General features: G+C 39.9%; 2 protein-coding genes across 4 annotated transcripts in view; one reads left to right on the plus strand and one right to left on the minus strand.

Moving 5' to 3' along the window:
* The window catches only part of LOC127639469 (uncharacterized), an 808,968-nt gene that overhangs the window by 264,113 nt on the left and 525,365 nt on the right, over positions 1-19,490 (plus strand). The window lies entirely within an intron of this gene.
* Positions 1-19,490, minus strand: part of LOC127639744 (golgin subfamily A member 6-like protein 6) — a 188,633-nt gene that overhangs the window by 30,200 nt on the left and 138,943 nt on the right. Inside the window, exons 1-2 of one of the 3 annotated variants that reach the window (XM_052121947.1) lie at positions 8,313-8,647; positions 5,631-5,939 (exon numbers count right to left, since the gene is read on the minus strand). The exons of 1 other annotated variant lie outside the window; for it this stretch is intronic. In XM_052121947.1, the coding sequence (XP_051977907.1) occupies positions 5,631-5,939; positions 8,313-8,403 (400 nt within the window). In that variant the 5' untranslated portion in view covers positions 8,404-8,647. Of the gene's footprint in view, positions 1-5,630; positions 5,940-8,312; positions 8,648-19,490 lie in introns of those variants that run through there. One more of the 3 variants, XM_052121949.1, reaches the window with a different exon arrangement.

Raw genomic sequence — 19,490 nt, forward strand, 5'->3', positions numbered from 1 at the left:
ACTTACTTGGCAATAAATATCTTTCTGATTCTGATTAGGTTAAAAATAGATATTTAATACAGGGTATGAAAAATTTAGCAGAATAAATTGATGAAGTTAGACTTTTCACCAATGCCTGACTATCAGTGAACAGTGAAAGACATCTGTCCCCGTTTTGACGTGAAGGATAAACTCAATGAAAAAGCTTTCTCCCTGGTTTCACAGTTAGCAGAAATTTCGTTTGTCTGTAATTTTTTTCCAACCTCGATTTTTTTTTGTTGTTATTTTACCTTTTACAGGTAAGGGATTCATTTGCAATTACGACCTGTACTAATGTTTAAGAAAGTGTGAAAGTCCCTGTAAAGGCAATAAAAATTAAATAATCCAAACACACTATACATGGTAAAAATTTATTGCTAAAACACATTACACTGTGGACTGTGAAGTACTGAATTGTGTAGTTAAACCGTTAAACAGTTTTGCACCAGTGCTGTGTTCAGGATTCTTTTGGGCGGGGCTAAAACGGTGGCTCGATGACGCACTGGACCCACCGAGGCAGGCCCCTCCCGTAACAATATGACTAGAGCACATTCGGTTCAGTTTGCCATTCAATCACGAGTTACAGTCAGACTCAGTACTAGTTTCAACAGCCTACAGTTAGCAAAGTCATCGACTACCATCGTTTAAGTAAGTACATGTTTCCTTTTTGTGTAACGCAATATTATGTTTACATTGTTTTTAAAATATCTAAGTTAGTCACCATTGTTCTTGCAGTATGCTGCTAGTCCAGTAGCTAGAGTGGCTAGAAAGTGTTAGCTAACACGTGCTGTTTTGCCCTCCTTACAGTACACACTGAGGTTAAGCAATGTTGCTAGTAACATTACATGTAGAAATGTTATTAACTACATACAGTAGTTAGCCAAAGCTTTACATCTAGAAAGACTAAGTATAACTTGTGTGTTTTTTTTCTAACAAAACAATGGTGTATATAGGTTGTGTAAATGATTATATTTGTCGAACAAGAATGCTGCTAGTTCAGTTCACAATGTAGCTATAGTGGTTAGAAAGTGTTAGCTAACACGTGCGGTGTTGCTTTCCTACAGTACACACTGAGGTTAAGCAATGTTGCTAGTAACATTACATGTAGCAAATAACATTTCAACATGCAGTAGTTAGCCAAAGCTTTACATCTAGAAAGATTAAGTATCGCTTGTGTTTTTCTGCGGCGTCTTGGAGAGTTTGGCGATGTTGTGCGAAGCATGGACATCAAAATGGACACTATGCTGCAACATTTTAGTGCCGGTGTGTCCGTTGGAGGGTTATCCCTGCCAGGGGATCTGTTACTCCCACTAGACACCCAGGACGATTTAGCGTTGCTTGACAGCAGTCTGAGGCAGGATAAAGAGCTCCAGCAACGATTTGTAAGTGTGCTGATTTCGTTTATAACGCCATAGGGTTATCTAAAATTAAGATTGTACACTGCATATTCTACAGTCTGAATCCACAGCCGGTCACATTTTAAATTTATGAGAAGCTTCAGAGAAATGTAATTTGTAACCCTTTTTTTTTTTTTTCTTTCAGCTTCGGTTTTTGGCAATCAAGTGTGGGAGGGACCTCAAGACAACTGTGTGGCGAATGCTTGAGAGTATCTTCTCTAATCACCTTTCCATTAACACAACCTGGACTGGTGCAGGGGATAAAGCATGTTTTAGAGACATGTTCCTGAAGACCATTGTTCAAAGTAAGTTGGATATTTTTTTTATATTTAAGTACATGTGTATGACCTTATGCCAATCAAATGGAATGATAGATCTTTATTTTCTACAGGAGCCATCCGGAAGAACTCGGCAACCCAGGATGCCACTGATGAGGCGATCCAGGTTAACGTTACGCGTTACCTGAAAGGAGCAGCTGACCGTGAAGGTGGAAAAAGGCGCCGCACAGCTGAGAGGGACCCACAGCCGACCCCTCAAACCTAGGCTGACTACCGACACCCCTGCTAAAAGTGTCAGACTAAACTCACTCAATCCACACTCTTCACTAGAAATTGCTGTTTTTTTTTATTTTTATTTTTTATTTTTCCCCATCTCGTGACCCTGCCTTCAGGGCAGCTCCTTGGATGAATATGGGATGTTTTTTTTGTTTTTTTCCTCTCATGACCCTGCCTTCAGGGCAGCTCCTTGGATGAATATGGGATGGTTTGTCTTTTTATACAGGCGCACGAGGAATCACTGAAGATGTGCCAATTTGCACTGCCTCATTCTGGAGGTCGAGGAAAACCAGACCCCAACCACTCCAGACATTGTGATTGACTGTGTTCTCAACAGCCAGATTTTCTGCTGTTAATTGCATTTGTTCCCACTTATTGTCATGTTTAAGTTGAATGTAAAACTTTACATTATCCTGCACATTCTTTGATACCAAAGATCTCAATTATTTAATATACAATTTGCTGCTTATTTCATTGTTACAGTGCTTAACTATTCTATTTTTAAATATAGCTTATAAATCCTAGATTATACATCTAATACTTGATATTTGCACATTATCTGGTAGCAAATATTCTACTTACCGTGACTTTAGTATTGGCTTATTTCATTCCGTCAGTGCTTAACGATTCTATTATAGTTTGTAAATCCTATTTCATACCTCTGATATTTGATATTGCACTTTTAACTAGTACCAGTTAATTCTACTTTCATTCCATCAGTGTGCTTAACTGTTATTCTATTAAAAATAGCTTGGTTATACTATTTCATACCTTTTGATATTGCACTTTCACTAGTACCAAAAAATCTACTTTCATTCCGTCACAGTGCTTAACTGTTATTCTATTGTTAAATATAGCTTGTAAATCCTTGTGCCACAGGTCAGCATTGCAGTTATAATGGCATATTCTACTCCAGAGCTTTACTCTAAATTATTACCACTTATCCTATTGTTAGAAATGACTTGTAAATATGATGTTATACCTCAATTTATTTGATATCCTGCACTTTATTTGGTACCAAATATCCTCATTGCTTATGTTTACTGGTAATTCTTTTCATCCCAGAGCTGACCTCTTTATATTATTTACAATTGTTGTAAGTGTTACAATAGTGTTTTTTACAAAAGTGTTTTTTTTTTGCTTGTTTTTACCAAAATTTAATTGGAAACCTGCATTTTCTTTGGGTGTATATATGTTTGTATTTTTCTGTTATTTATATTTCAGTGATCTGACATATTGTTTCAATGACAGTTACTGTAATTTGAAATGTGGAATAAAAGCGGCAAATGGAAATATGTCTGCTTTGATCAATCATTATTCTTGATAAACTGCATGCTATAAATAAATATATATATATACAATAAGCGGCGGCAGATCGCTCGAAAAGCGGTTTGCCTCCGGCGGTCCGCTTCGATATAACGGCGGCGGAGCGGCGGCTGGCCAGCGGGCCGTCCGCGAACGAAGGCGGTAGGAAGGCGGCTGCCGCTTTTAAAAAGCGGCTGCCGCCGGCGGACCGCCGTCGAACGTGTTTGCGATCTCGCCATTCTGCCGCTTCTACTGCCGCCGGCGGACCGCCAACTTATTGCTATCTGGGAAAGGGTCTAAATACTTAGGACCATGTGATATTTCAGTTTTTCTTTTTTAATAAATGTACAAAAATGTCAACAATTCTGTGTTTTTCTGTCAATATGGGGTGCTGTGTGTACAATAATGAGGAAAAAAATTAACTTAAATGATTTTAGCAAATGGCTGCAATATAACAAAGAGTGAAAAATTTAAGGGGTCTGAATACTTTCCGTACCCACTGTATATGCTGTTTATATCTTGATGTAAGCCATAGCGCAGCCTATCTATAGTTCATGTCTGAGTCTAGGGTAGGGGTCACTGTTGTTCTCGTCACACTTTAATAGTGTTTAGCATTACATTTAGCTCATAATTAAATAAACATTCTGCGTGATTATGATGAAGGAGTACAACAAGCTGTAGATTGGCATGCCACATTCAGGTGCAAGGGACTTTATATGAATCAAATACATACTCCTCTCTCTCTGTTGATCGTGTGCCAGAGATGAACTCTTGGACAGAATGTGTTTGTGCATCTGTAACAGCGAGTGTCATTTTAATCAATCTTTATTTTATGTTGCTTCATAAAAGTGATTGTGTAGATTTTATATTGTATTTGTGTAAATTTATCATGCTGTGTTCAGCGTGTCTGTGAAAACTGGACTCTTTTCATGTGCTGTTGCATTGCTGAAGTGATGTTCTGCTGTTTTTTAGGTGCTGAATTGTCTTTTAAATCTAAAGTGAAGCGCTCACACAGCTGACTCCTCTTGTAGAGTTGTGTTCGCATCCTCAAACGTGAACTGCGCCTTCTTTTGCATTTGTTGATTCGACAATTTTTGTAATAGAGGAATTAAAAAAATTAAAAATATATATATATTTTTTTAATCGAGTAATCAAATTAAATCGAGTAATTACGTAAAGCACATAGCAGCACTGTATTATAGTGATTATTGCATAAATGTGTGTAAAATGATCAAGATTTAGCCAGTTTATATTCTCTCAAATCAAAAGTAAAACCAGAAAAGAAACTCAAACGACGATTGTATGTTAACTCGGTGTTGCACACAGTACTTATACTGGTGCCATAGTTCTACCACAGACTCAAGCGCTACAGAGGTGTTCATTAAATACAGTTGTATGTAACTAATGCTTATGATACGCTGATAAGAGAGCAAGGCATTGTCAAGACACAACCACCACAGACCTCCATCTCGGGGGGCTGTTCACTCCAAACGTGTCCATGTTTTTCTATGTATGCATGTGATAGATGGACGTCTTTGACCACTGTGCTGTGTCACTCATGAAGAAACTATGCATATTTTTTTTTCTGACACTTTGTCAAAATTCAGCCTTTATAATGCGCCATGATACACCCGTGTTCTGATTGTCCTGTGGCACTGTGTCTGTTTTAGCAAGTCATTGTCAGTGCTTGGCACACATCCAATATTCAAATGCTCATTTTAGCATTCAAAAGGTGAATTTGTTTTCTTAAATTCAAAGAACATTGTAATTTTAATTTGACAGCCCTAAATGATGCATCTTTACTTAATCTATTTGTGTTGGGACAACATGAATATATTGAGTTTGGTTAACTGGGGATTTCTAATTTCCAGCATTCTTTGCATGACACTCGTTAGGAAGAGTTCATGTCAAAATGAAGTGTTGTATAATGTGTCTTTGTGCAAGATGAATGGAAAGGGGGAGACCTGTTACTGTTTAATGTTTTTTAGAAGAGTCTAGAAGAGTAAATCTTTTGATTTCTGAGATCTTATTAGGGTTTATAGTGAGATTGTCAGTCCCTTAAAGTTTAATCTCGCACCCATCAGAGCTACAGTCTGTTCCCCCTCCTGTCTTCTGGAAGGTCACACAGATTCATCTGAACATGTATTAGCAGGTTTAGGAAGTTTCTTTCCCAGAGTTATCTCCCGCTGAACTTTGGGATTGACTGTAACATTTAACATATTCTCACTGCATGTATTCACTGGTGCAGAGTGAGCTGACATGTTTAAGAAAGACAGTCACACGGGTTTGGAACGACATTAAAGAGGAAATGATGACAGAATATTCTTTTTGTAAATGATCCCTTTAAAATGCTCACCATAGACTGTAAGAGTGAATCTCTTCTCTGTTGGCCCAGTGTTGGTTTCGATCTGTATTTTATAGTCTCCAGAGTGGATGGTTCTGATGTTAGTGATGGTCAAAGATCCAGTCTGCTGATCCAGCTTTAGTCTTCCACTGAATCTCCCATCAGGAAAATACGGGATCTTACCTTTAATGTTTTCAGCTATGAGATCACCTTTAAACCTCCACATTATCAGATTATAAGTCAGTATTTCAGTAACATCAGTCTGTAGAGTGACAGAATCTCCCTCCATCACTGACTTTATTTCACCTGCACCCGAGACACCTGGAGAACAAACCAGAAGATTTCACTTTTATCTCACTGATAAACAGATCCAACTGTGACTGTTTTAGACTTGTTTAATAAATTAATTAAAATCCCATCAGTGTCTCTAGAATCTAAGGATGTGATGTATTTATCATTATTAATTTATCAAATGCTAACAGCTACAACATAAGATGTTTAACGGCCTTCTGCTCTCACAATTACTTTCATCCACTTCTGAAGTCATAATTATGAGCGTCATGTTTCAGTTCTTTGTTGTTGAATATGGAGGACGCAGGTTCATGTATATTATTTGGGAAATCTTATTTTGATGCTGTTTTATATGCTACACAACCGTCTGATGATACTGGAATTTTGGTTAAATAAATGCCATTTTCTCTGTGCAAACATTTACAATAAGTGTCAAATAGTTCCTGATATACTTATATGTAAATGACTATGACTGTTTATTACAACAGAGGAGAAATGTTTTACAGAGGCTGAATTGGTTTTGCTATAGATTTGTATTTGTTTCGGTTTACTTTTTGCTTATCCTGGATACCTCAAACTACTGAAAAACATTAATTACATCCGTGTGTATCATTGCAAGAGGAAAAACTAACTTCTCACAGATTCCCAATCAATGATCCTGAGAGACTGAAGCTTTGGCTGTTCACTGGGATATCAACACACCATTTGAGTCACTCAAAATATTGAGAGTGTGCAGAAAATATTTTTACCCGGCTGATTTCAGACCAGCTGAGAGATCCGATGATATCAATATGTCAACACACCACAGCTGGCCGAAAGTGAACATTTATAATAAAAACAAGTTTTAAATATTTATTTCTTACACACACCAAACGCTTCGCTTCAGAAGACTTTAATGAATCAACTGGAGTCGTATGGATTAATTATTATAGATTAATGCTGCCTTTATGTGCTTTTTGCAGCTTCAAAGTTCTGGTCACCATTCACTTGCATTGTTTGGACCATCAGAGCTGAAATATTCTTCTAAAATCTTCATTTGTGTTCAGCAGAAGAAAGAAAGTCACACACATCTGGGACAGCATGAGAGTGAGTAAATGATGATAATGTTCATGTTTTTGGGGAAGTAATACTTTAATAAGCTGCTCTCTCAGACTGTATGAGCAGCAGAACAGACACATGAAGTGTTTTCTCTCAGGACATCCACCTCATGAACAGTTCAAAATGCACCAAAAACTCTCAGACATCCCAAGTCTCCCGGAAGTTCCGGGAGTCTCCCGCGTATTGATAGCGGCTCCCTGATGCCCGCAAATTAGTTAAAATCTCCCGGAATCAAGAGCGAGTGAGCAAGAGCGGTTAGACTGTGCTCCAAACCGTGTAGCGCGCACGGCAGAGAGGGAGAGAGCGAGAGACCTTGCGTGTGTGTGTGTGTGTGCATCGAGAAGTGCATGTAAGACAGAGAGCATCCTGATTGGCCTGTTTCGGTAAGTCAACCAATCAATTGTCAGTGTGGGCGGGCTTTTATCTCTTCTCCCGAACCTAATTAATCAGTTCAGTGTATCTAGACACAGGAGCGCCATGGCAGCGAAAATATAAGACACATTTTACGCCAGACTACACGAAAGTGTACCCCTGTCTAATAAGAGTGAAACATAATGACAGTCTTGCACGCTGTACAGTTTGTAACAGTGACTTCAGCATTGCCCATGGCGGGTTAAATGATTGTAAAAGACATGTTGAGGTGAGTTAAACAAGTGTCATTTCATGTGCATATTATTCAGGCCGGCTAGTTACCTAGGCTACATGAAAACAATAAACTCCTTAGACCTGTTTAAAGTTGCAATGGAATATAAATAAAAGCAGTTTACATAAATAGTATAAGCAGTTTATATTAAAAGTAATCTACATAATTAACAAATAATTGCATAGGCCTATAGCCTAAAGAAATTATATATTATGCTTTTATATCTTTTAGGGTAGATGGGGGGGGGGGGGGGGGTGGTCCGGGTCCGGGATACCTCCCTGAAATGACTTTTTGCAGGTTGGGATGCCTGAACTCTCCAATGTGTGAATATAATCATGTGTAATATAATTCACATTTATATTCCACAAATCCTCTTCTGCACATTACACACAACTGCACAAACATTATTGTGTATTTCTCATATTTATATTATTTGTGTCTGTTTTGTCTGTTTTTGCACCGGAAGCTTCTGTCAGGATCAATTGTTTGTGTGTTTAAGATCATTGTGAATCTAGTCCAGACTTGTCCTGTGTATTTGGATGAATGTGAGCTGTAATATTATGATGGACTTCAATAATAATAATAAAATATGAGAATATCAGTAAGTGTGAATATTATTGAAGTGAAAGTGAAAGTACTGATAAATATAAATGAACACTTACCGCACAAGAGTGATATGAACAGAAGGGTTTTGAACGTGTTCTTCATATTGTTGTTAATTGCAGTTTGAAGTTTGGACTTGATAAAAGACATTTAATCGCAATTAAAGGTCTGAATCTCTTCTGTCGAGTGAATGTTTTTCTGAACCGCACCCACCTGCACCCGACTGACACAAAACCCGAATAAACCCCAACAGAGCGACTTTAAACCGACTGTGATCACTCATTAATCCGATCCATAATACATCTGTTTATATGTTATCAAAGATCAACCAGAACATTTACATATAATAATTTATACAAGTTTGGAGCGAAACACAAAATACTCCGATGTCAGACAATTACTTCTTCTTCTTGTTGTTGTTTTACGGCGGATCTCAGACAAGTGCATTACCGCCACCTATCACCCAAATGAACCATTGACACTCTACATACAATCTCCTGATTTACTTTACTCCACCAATCTACATACAATCACCTATAATTCTTAAACCCGCATAGAGGCTTCGTGTTCAGCTCCTCCGTTCCCACACTCAACCCCCATGGAGGGGTAAAATATAATACAAATAAAAATGTAACCTACATCCTTATATACGTTTGTGCAAACCTGTACTTCCCAAATAATGTAACAACAATAATGGAGTTATGTTTCTACCTGGATTAAGTACATATTTAATTGTAAACTGCTCACCCTAATTTACTAGATCATCCTTTCACTCATTCATTCAACAGTATATTTCCTACAGTGCATTAAACATGTTCAACTGTTTCATTAACACTACTTATCTCACATAGACCCGTTGGATCTTTGCCTACTAAGTGCAACATACATTGTACTGTTCAACCTTGTGTGCCCAAATCTTGTAATTATGTTCTCCTCAAATCTGCTCCCACCAAAATTATTAAGAGTATCAGCCCACACATGCTGTTGACTTGACTGTACACTGAGCTTATCCCTTCCTTCTGACCATTTCAACCCTATCATATACAAATGGTGCACTGCTGTTTTAACAGTAATCTGAATCCTTTCAGTTTTACATCTGATCTCAGATGTTGCATTTATGACCCCCGCTATAAATGTCACCAGTTTCTCTCTTACTTTTCTCCACTCTTGCCGTTCATTCCCATTCCCCTCTTTGTCATATTACCTGTCCTTATTCTACTTTTTATGTCCAGCCTTCTTAACTGCCTCAGCATAAGAAACTTTTACCTTCACCTTCATCTGCTTCACTTCCACCTCTCGCCTCATCACTTCACAGTCCCATTGGCTGACAATTCCACACTCTACAGCCTAATTGACCTACCAGCTACCAAGTCCACAGTCTGTAATCCAATATCAAAGTCAATTAATCTGTTCAAATAGATTCCTGGTTTTGCTCTTACAATCGGCTCAATAGAGATCTGGGTATGCAAATACTGTCTGCCAACTTCTCATTGTCCATTTTTCATGCATCAGAGGCATATTCGGCACTCAAGAGAGACCCCTAGTGTTTCTTCCTGGAGGAAGAAAGTTTCATGTCTCAAAGGTAAAAGTTTCAATTTTGGTTTGTTACAGCAATTGTATTTCGTTAGAAAATATAGAAAATATCACACGAGTCACTATAAAAAACTAAAGAAAAAAAAATTCATATCATCCAAAAGAAAACTCTAAATCTCATGCCCAGGGGCACTAAGGAGTCTTAATCCGGCCCTCACGATCATCAAAATCAGTTGCACTCTAAACTAGTACAGAGTACATTAGGACATATTTCAAATATGCAAACACTGAGCATGATGAAGGCTGTGCTATTTCACACGTTTTATTAGCTGATGTTTCACATCTTTGATAAAAACATAATTGTAATTTTGGTACAATCCTTGGCACCCCACCTCAGACCTCGCCAAGGGCACACGGTACCCAAGCACAGTTGTCTTCCCACCCCACTCCCCAGCTAAGCACACTTATGTCATTACGATGCAACTTTTTGTTTTGAAGAAAACAGGAAGAAAAGCACTCTCGCAGAGCACAATGGAGTCCATCATTGTACGGTTACTTAATTTGTAGCTTATTTTGAGCCATTTGTGGTGTGGTGACACTGCCCTCTCACATGCCTAATTGTGACTGTACCTTCAGGTACTGAACCTGCAGTTTTTTCAGCTTGTCACGTCATTGTTCAATGGTTCTTTGGTATACACAAGCATAAATATATTCACAAATTTGACCAAATATCTCGTAGTTCTTGTGTGTTCTTGTGTGTTGTATCCAGTTGTTCCTGTATACTCTCATCTGTCCAAATTTCCCGAAAACACTGCAAATATGCCATAGACCCAAGTGATCCCTTTGCCAAGTTGCATCATTGATGTCATGTTTCGAGTTCCATGCAAGGTTGGCATGGAACTCGAAACAACAGGCTGGCCTAATGTATCATATGGCTGACCTACTCACTTCCATCTCCACGTCCCTCATTGAACTCATAGTCCTTTTTGGCTAGTCCTCTAGCTCACTTTCAACATCCACTCCACCTCCCTTGTTTGTGTCATCTGGGCATGGTGGCACAAGGTGAGTATTTCTCTTTCCATTTGATAGGCTTTCTCTTTCACTACAGATTGCCTAGTGATTGCCAGGTTGCCTAGTACACCCTAATTTTCACTAGTTGAAGCGGATCAATGAGGCTTAAAGTCCCCGTGAAGTGCTTTGACTAGTGTGATTTGGTGTTTTGTCTTACTTCTTACTAAAACAGAAAGTGGGTACAGGACATGTTAAATGACTCATCCCATTTAAAAAAATAGCCAATAGGCTTTAGTTTACAGACAAACACATATACACACATACCCCTTTGATGTAAGATCATAAATTGAAATACTCAAAAAGATAAATGTAGACCAGTCCTTCTGAACCTATAGGCTAGGCTTCTTCTCAGCATAGAATGTGATGTTCTATAACTGTGTATGGCTATGTCATAAAGGTTTCCACATCACTTTGAAGAGAGAACAATCGGCATCAAAGATGAAAGTCTTTTCAGTACACAGTCGTGCAAAAGCATGCAAAAAGACTCATTTTCTGCAATTTTTATTAATAAATTGGGATATTTGCAAGGGATTGTGGGTAATTAAGGGCTGCGTAGGATGGTCTTGATGCATCCTCCAAATTATGATGAACGAAGGCTGCAAAACAAGGCTGGCTTCCAAGGGTCCTTTGATGGTATTTGATTACATGGCACTCAAGATATCCAGCCTAACTAGGCTGCAGCCTTCAAATCGAGAAGCACCGACCATCTTTGATTTGCAGGGTTTCAGAAAGAGGAGGCATGGTTCATTTAACGGCTCAGTCCCATGGAATTTAGAACAGCTTAAGTTGCTTATTTACACCATAACTGTCTTCACCAAAAACAACCAAAAAGCAGATATTTTTTCCCATACTGCTGCTCCATATATGTTGATCACACAGTTTGTGTAGGGCACAAACCCTCTAGGGGTACTATCTCATTTGTAGCTCGATGAAAGTCAAGCTAAGCAGATCACAAAATGATGTTCCCTGAATCCCAATCCGAAACCTATGCAACATTAACAGTATCCAAGATTAGAATTACAATGTCCCAAATCATAGTGTGACTCAAAGTTGCAAAAGGGGAAATATAATAAATAAAAATAAAGTAATTCAACACAATTTCATTCAAGTGTTCTGTCTTTTTGACTTGGTATAACATTCAAGTTAAGTAGATAATACAAGATTTTTACTTTAATTAATGATGATTCATAAGATCAGATCTTTGAGGGTGTGTTCACACTTGTAGTTCGGTTCTCTTGGTTCGAACCAAAAAAGAAAATTATATGTTCAGGGTGTGTTCACACTTGGCAGGTTTGGTTCGATTAAAACGAACTCTGGTGCGATTGCTCTGTTAGGGCGGTTCATTTGAACAAGTGCGAATGCTGTTACCTGAACCTTGGTGCACATCAAGCAAGGGGATCGAGACCGCCTGAACAGTGAGTCTCGGTCCACTTCCAAACAAACTCTGGTGCGGTTAATTTGCTATATGAACGCAACATGGACGAAAGACGTTTAAACGGACCAAAAACAGGAAGTCATTTGCCTAATACTGACCTAATGCATACCTGGTTCTTCTAATCATAGGAGCTATGTTGCCCATTATAGTTCGGTACAGGTGTCGGAACCGCCATCAGCCGTCCTTGCAGCATATCTTCATTTGCATGTGCAACGGAGGAATTCCTGGCACGGTTTTGACTCTTTTACACATTTTAATAGCTCTTCTTTGTTCTTAGCTTGTAAAAATACCACCATATACATACAGTCAGGTCCATAAATATTGGGACATCGACACAATTCTAATCTTTTTGGCTCTATACACCACCACAATGGATTTGAAATGGAACGAACAAGTTGCGCTTTAACTGCAGACTTTCAGCTTTAATTTGAGGGTATTTACATCCAAATCAGGTGAACGGTGTAGGAATTACAACAGTTTGTATATGTGCCTCCCACTTTTTAAGGGACCAAAATTAATGGGACAATTGGCTGCTCAGCTGTTCCATGGCCAGGTGTGTGTTATTCCCTCATTATCCCATTTACAAGGAGCAGATAAAAGGTCCAGAGTTCATTTCAAGTGTGCTATTTGCATTTGGAATCTGTTGCTGTCAACTCTCAATATGAGATCAAGCCATCATTAGGTTGAAAAATCAAAACAAACCCATCAGAGAGATAGCAAAAACATTAGGTGTGGCCAAATCAACTGTTTGGAACATTCTTAAAAAGAAAGAACGCACCGGTGAGCTCAGCAACACCAAAAGACCCGGAAGACCACGGAAAACAACTGTGGTGGATGACCGAAGAATTCTTTCCCTGGTGAAGAAAACACCCTTCACAACAGTTGGCAAGATCAAGAACACTCTCCAGGAGGTAGGTGTATGTGTGTCAAAGTCAAAAATCAAGAGAAGACGTCACCGGAGTGAATACAGAGGGTTCACCACAAGATGTAAACCATTGTTGAGCCTCAAAAATCTGCTCCAGGGGCGCTGTTTCATCTCTGACCCCAGCTTAGTTGGGATATGTGAAAACAACATTTCATTGGCTCTGTACTCTGCACAATGACAAAGTTGAATCTTAATCTTAATTACTCAGTGAATGAACTGAAAGCTGTGCCACAGATGGTGGCACAGCTCACAAAGAATTATGAGATGGGTAGTGATGTTGGGGGCATATAAGCATGTCATTTCTTACAGAGCAAGGACAATGGAAATGCTGATTCCCTCAGTCGTCTTCCTGTTCCCGAGAAAGAATTGGAGGAGCATGTCTTGATGTTAGACAGAGTTGTTAGTCCTTTGACGACATTGGGGCAAATCAAGCACTGCACCACCCATGATCCTGTCCTCTCTAGAGTGCATGAGTATGTACTTAATGGTTGGCCCGATCACAGTAATACCAGTGATTTTACACCTTATAAACAGAGACAGCACAAGCTCAGTGTTCAAGACGGGTGTGTGCTGTGGGGAGCCTGCATCGTGATTCCAGAGCAAGGACGTTCAGGTTTGCTGGAACAGTTACATTAGTCTCACACTGGTATTTAGAGGATTTCATCATATGGTCTAGATGGCAGCGCGAATGCATCGCGATGCTCAGTGTCTCTCCAGATTCAGCAAATTTGTGGTAATATGCTTGTTTGTCTCAAGCATTTTCGGTAAAAACAGTTTAGCGTACATATCGTACACCCGACAGGAACTCTTGGACATCGGTTCCTGCAATTCTGACATCGTTTTTAGCGTACTCCCAGAGATCGCTAAACCAAAAGGGCCTCAAAACATCCCCACACTGACTGGAGGGCTCTTCAGACGGACACGCAAACAATGCCGCAGGGGGTCACGCGGTGGAACAAGCCTTTTCCTTGCCAATGTTCGCTCGCTGGTGAACAAAATGGATGAACTGCTGCTGCGGAACACCACACACAGAATGATTATGGACCGCAACATCATGATTTTCACAGAAACTTGGAATACCCAACAGCACTATCGAGCTTGCTGGATGCTGCCTCCTCCATGTGGACAGAATAGCTGATGACTGCGGTAAGACCCGAGGTGGGGGTTTGTGCATTTATGTTAACAAAACGTGGTGCACGGACACCATCATTACCGAGAGTCACTGCTAAGCTAACCTTGAGTATCACATGGTTAAGTGTAGACCTTTCTATTTGCCCAGAGAGTTTACATCATCTGTAGTAACAGCAGCCTACATACCACCGGATGCTAATGCTAAGATTGCCATGAAAGAACTGCATTCTGCTATCAGTAAACAACAAACTCTGCATCCTGAGGCAGCCTACATTGTCGTGGGTGACATCAACCACTACAATTTAAAGACTGTACTGCCTAAATTAATTAATGTATCATATCCTATAAGATGAGGAAAGATTTTAGACCAAGTCTACACAAATATAGTTGATTCATACAAAGCTGCTCCCCTCCCCCATCTAGGAAACTCAGATCACCTCTCTTTGTTTCTACTGCCCAAGTATTTAGCACTCATCAAATGTGTGAAACCAACAGTAACGACAGTCAAAGTGTGGCCAGAGGGAGCTGACTCGGCACTTCAGCAGCGTTTTGGAAACACTGACTGGAGAGTGTTCGCAATCGTGGCCACCCACGACTCCCACATTGACATTGATTCATATGCCTCCTCCGTTCTGGACTGTATCAACTCAAACATCAACAGTGTCACCACCCTCAAACGGATTACCACTTTCCCTAATCAGAAGCCATGGATGAACAGTGAGGTCAGACTCCCGCTAAAAGCACGAGACATTGCATTCAGATCAGGTGATACTCAAGCCTATAGCTCATCCAGGGCTAACCTGAATAGGGGCATCAAAAAGGCCAAGCACAACCACAAGCTAAGGATTGAGGATCACTTCAAGAACAACTCTGAACCCCAACGCATGTGGCAAGGCATCCAGGCCATCACAGACTACAAAGCTACTAACTCCACCCCCCCTGTCACCGACACCTCCTTGCCTGATGAGCTGAACCACTTCTATGGCCGCTTTGATAGGGACAACAAGGAAGTGGCTATCAAGCCTGTGGTCTCTGTAGTTCACCAGCCCCTCACACTCTCCACCACCGATGTGTGTGTGGCACTGAGCAGGATTAATGCATGCAAGGCTGCTGGTCCTGATGCTATCCCCAGACGCGTACTCGGGGCCTGTGCTGTTCAGCTGACTGAGGTTTGGACTGACATATTTAATTTGTCACTAGCCCAAGCAGCTGTTCCCGTGTCCTTTAAAACCACCTCAATCGTGCCGGTGCCAAAACACTCCAATGCAACAAGCCTTAATGACTACCATCCAGTTGCACTCACCCCATCATTATGAAGTGCTTCAAGAGGCTGGTCCTGGCCCATCTCAAGACCTGCTTACCACCCTCACTGGACCTCAGTCTGTTAGGTTAGATAATCACACCTCCTCAACCATAATCCTGAACACCGGCGTACCACAGGGATGTGTGCTGAGCCCTCTCCTTCACTCCCTCTTCACCTACGACTGCACATTTGTACATGGCTCTTACACCATTGTCACGTTTGCAGACGAAACTACAGTGATTGGTCTCATCAGCAACAACGATGAGCCAGCCTACAGGGAGGAGGTCCAGCACCTATCATCGTGGTGCACTGACAACAACCTGGCTCTCAACACTAAGAAGACCAACAAGCTCATTGTGGACTTCAGGAAGTCTAAAGCTGGCACACACACACCCATTCTCATCAACGGGACTAAGGTGGATCGTGTCACCAGCTTCAAGTTTCTGGGTGTCCACATCTCTGAGGACCTCTCTTGGACCCTCAACACCTCTACCCTGATCAAGAAGGCTCACCAGCATCTCTTCTTTCTGAGGAGACTCAAGAAGGTCCATCTGTCTCCTCAGATCCTGGTGAACTTCTACCGCTGCACCATCGAGAGCATCCTCACCAACTGTGTCACAGTTTGGTATAGCAACTGCTCTGCCCATGACCGGAAAGCACTGCAGAGGGTGGTGAAAACTGCCCAACGAATCACTGGTTCCTCACTCCCCTCCATCAAGGCCATCCAGGGTAAACAATCCTTGCATAAGGTGCGCAGCATCATCAAAGACTGTTCCCACCCCAACCACAGACTGTTCACCCCTCTCCTTTCTGGGAGGCGTTTCAGGTCATTCCACACCCAAACCAGGTTCAGAGGAAGTTTCTTTTCCTGTGGCTGTCTCCCTAATGAACTCTAGCTCTTCTATTCTGTTCTATTTATTTATTTTAAAAATGTACATACTGTAATTACACCTATACATAGCCATATTATACTGCTCTTCATACTATTCATCCTGCACATACACTTATTCTTACTGCTCTTCTAATGTTACAACACTGCACATAGCTGTACATACTGTACATATCTGTCTATATGGTTCATACAGAATATCCATATTTACTCAGTTTTTTTTAATTATATATTCTGTTAATACACTGCATAAATGCACCCTGACTTCACCAGCAAAATTGAATCCAAACAACAAGTTCAAAAAGAGCATCATTACCTACATGCAAGATCCTGTTATTTTGAAGTAGGAGACACTGTGTATACTAGGAACATTGGGTATGGACCAAAAATAGGTGCAGGGAGTAATTCAGGACATCACAGGACCTGTATCTTATAAAGTAGCATTAGGAGTGCCCAAGAAATATGCCGTCATGTTGATCAATTATTCAATCGACAAAAAAAGGAGATGCTGACTAAAGACTTTCAAGCTGGCATGGGTGCTCAACCTTATGATACTGATGTGGCGTCAGTGGATACTGATATTAAAGTGCCAGAATCACTCAGTAATTCAACAACACTTGAATCGATTCCAACTGTAGATAGCAGGGAGCCTGAGAGTTTGCAACCTGGATGTCAAATAATTCAATTGCCAGATTCACCCAGGGCTCAAATAATGCCTGAATCGATTCAAACTGCAGATAGAAAAGAGCCTGAGAGTGCAACCCCTGGAGGTCTATGTCGTTCAGTAAGAGAGAGGAAGCCACAAGCATATCTTAAAGACTTTGTGATATATATATATATATTTTAATCAAAAAGAATATTAGCCAAAAGGTTTTGGGATGTTAAGTAATATGTACAGAATTAGGATTTTTATTAATTGTATTATGTGAAGAAAAAAATTATCTGTAAAATTTGTTTCATGGGGAAGGATTTACTCTGAGTTAAGTAGGGGAGAATGTTGATGTTGGTATTGTGTTTGACCAATAGGTGTCGGTGGCACTGTTAAAAGCAGAGAAGCAAAGCGCAGTGGGGGCGCTTGTGTGTGTTTTGCTGGTTACTGAGATGAGCCCTTAATAAAAGAGAACATCAAGATGCAACATTTCTCTCTGAGTTTTCCTTTGTATCTAAGATACAACAACTAGTATTAATCAAAATCCCCATTTCTAGTCAAGGGGTGTATTGTTCGGTTGAAGTACTTCCACACGACTTTACAAACTAGAGGTCATTGCTTTAGAAAGAGAGACTTAAATGAGTCCGTGTATGAAAGTGAACGAGATCGATTATTGATTCAAAACACAGATTCAATCAGGAGCAACACTTCATCATCATCATCATCATCATCATCATCATCATCGTCATCATCATCATCATCATCAGTCTCTTACTCTCGTGACTCATATACTTTAAGACGAGTCGTTTGACATCCGTGTTTAAGAGCACAAGTTCCCGTTTCTGTCGTGTGTGTTTCAGTTGTAGTCATTGTACAATTGTGATGTTTTATGAGCTGTTTATCTGAAACTGTGAAGAAAATGTTGGACGTGACTTTCTGTTTGTGCTTTTGGAGTCTGTTTGGTAAGTTATAAATCTGTTTTTCTGTCTTTTAGTACAGCGTGATTAACTACAACTAATGACAGCATTTACTTGTCTTTAACATGATCAATCAATCAATACTACTGTCTATGATTTGAGACAGTTTCAGTTGATTTCAAGTGTTCAGTGAGGTTCAGGTCTGGACTTTGTGCTGTTGCATTAAGATTTGTTTTTACTGGAATTACTGGAATAGATAAAGCTGTAAATTACAAGAGGGTGTTCACATACTTTTGATCATATAGTGCATTTACTGAAATCATGAATGACACAGACAGAACACCAAATACCTTCATCAAACTCATTGTGTGAAAATGTCTCATTATACATTCAAATGAAAGAGTTGTGTTGCATGGATGAATTGTTCAATGATATGAAATGATTTCCAGTGTCTCTCTTAGTAACTGTCTCTGTTTGTTCTGCAGGTGTGTTTGGTGTTGAGACAGATGTTTCAGTGTCAGTGATGGAGGGAGATTCTGTCACTCTAAAGATTGTTGATACTGAAATACTGAGAAATGATGGGATCATGTGGAAGTTTGGACAAATCCTCATTGCTCAAATCAGCAGCGATAATAAGACCAAGTTATTTGAGGATGTTTCTGATGGGAGATTCAGAGGCAGAATAGAGCTGGATCAGACTGGATCTCTCATCATCACAAACATCACAACTACAGACTCTGGACAATATAATGTAAAAACCAAAAGTAATGAGACCCTCCTGAAAATATTCACTCTTACTGTCTATGGTGAGTAGAGAAAACTTGTCATGTTGTTCATTTTGTCACACATTAATCACCGTCATAATAAACACTGAAAATAAAGCAGATCACAAATGGTGTGATTGGAGTATTGTGTATATTTCTCATATTTTTCAGCTCGTCTGCCGGTTCCTGTGATCATCAGAGACTCTTCTCAATGTTCTTCAAGCTCTAAATGTGTGTTGGTGTGTTCAGTGGTGAATGTGACACAGGTGACTCTCTCCTGGTACAAAGGAAACAGTTTATTGTCCTCCATCAGTGTGTCTGATCTCAACAGAAGTCTCTCTCTACATCTGGAGTGTGTCGATGATTCTTACAGCTGTGTGGTGAACAATCCCATCAGAAATCAGACTAAACATCTCGACATTACTGAAGTCTGTCAGCCGTGTTCAGGTACATCAGCAGTGATATTAATGTTTTGTTTCTGAACTCATTTATACAGTAGATTCATTCATCATCATGTCGATCACTCATTTCATGTTTTACTAAGTTCAGTGAATCTGTATCAGGCTCTGAATAAAAATTCTTGTGAAAAATTAATATATATTTATATACACTGGTGGGCA

This window comes from Xyrauchen texanus, chromosome 48 (assembly GCF_025860055.1).
Source record: "Xyrauchen texanus isolate HMW12.3.18 chromosome 48, RBS_HiC_50CHRs, whole genome shotgun sequence".
In the NCBI taxonomy this organism is placed as follows: Eukaryota; Metazoa; Chordata; class Actinopteri; order Cypriniformes; family Catostomidae; genus Xyrauchen; species Xyrauchen texanus.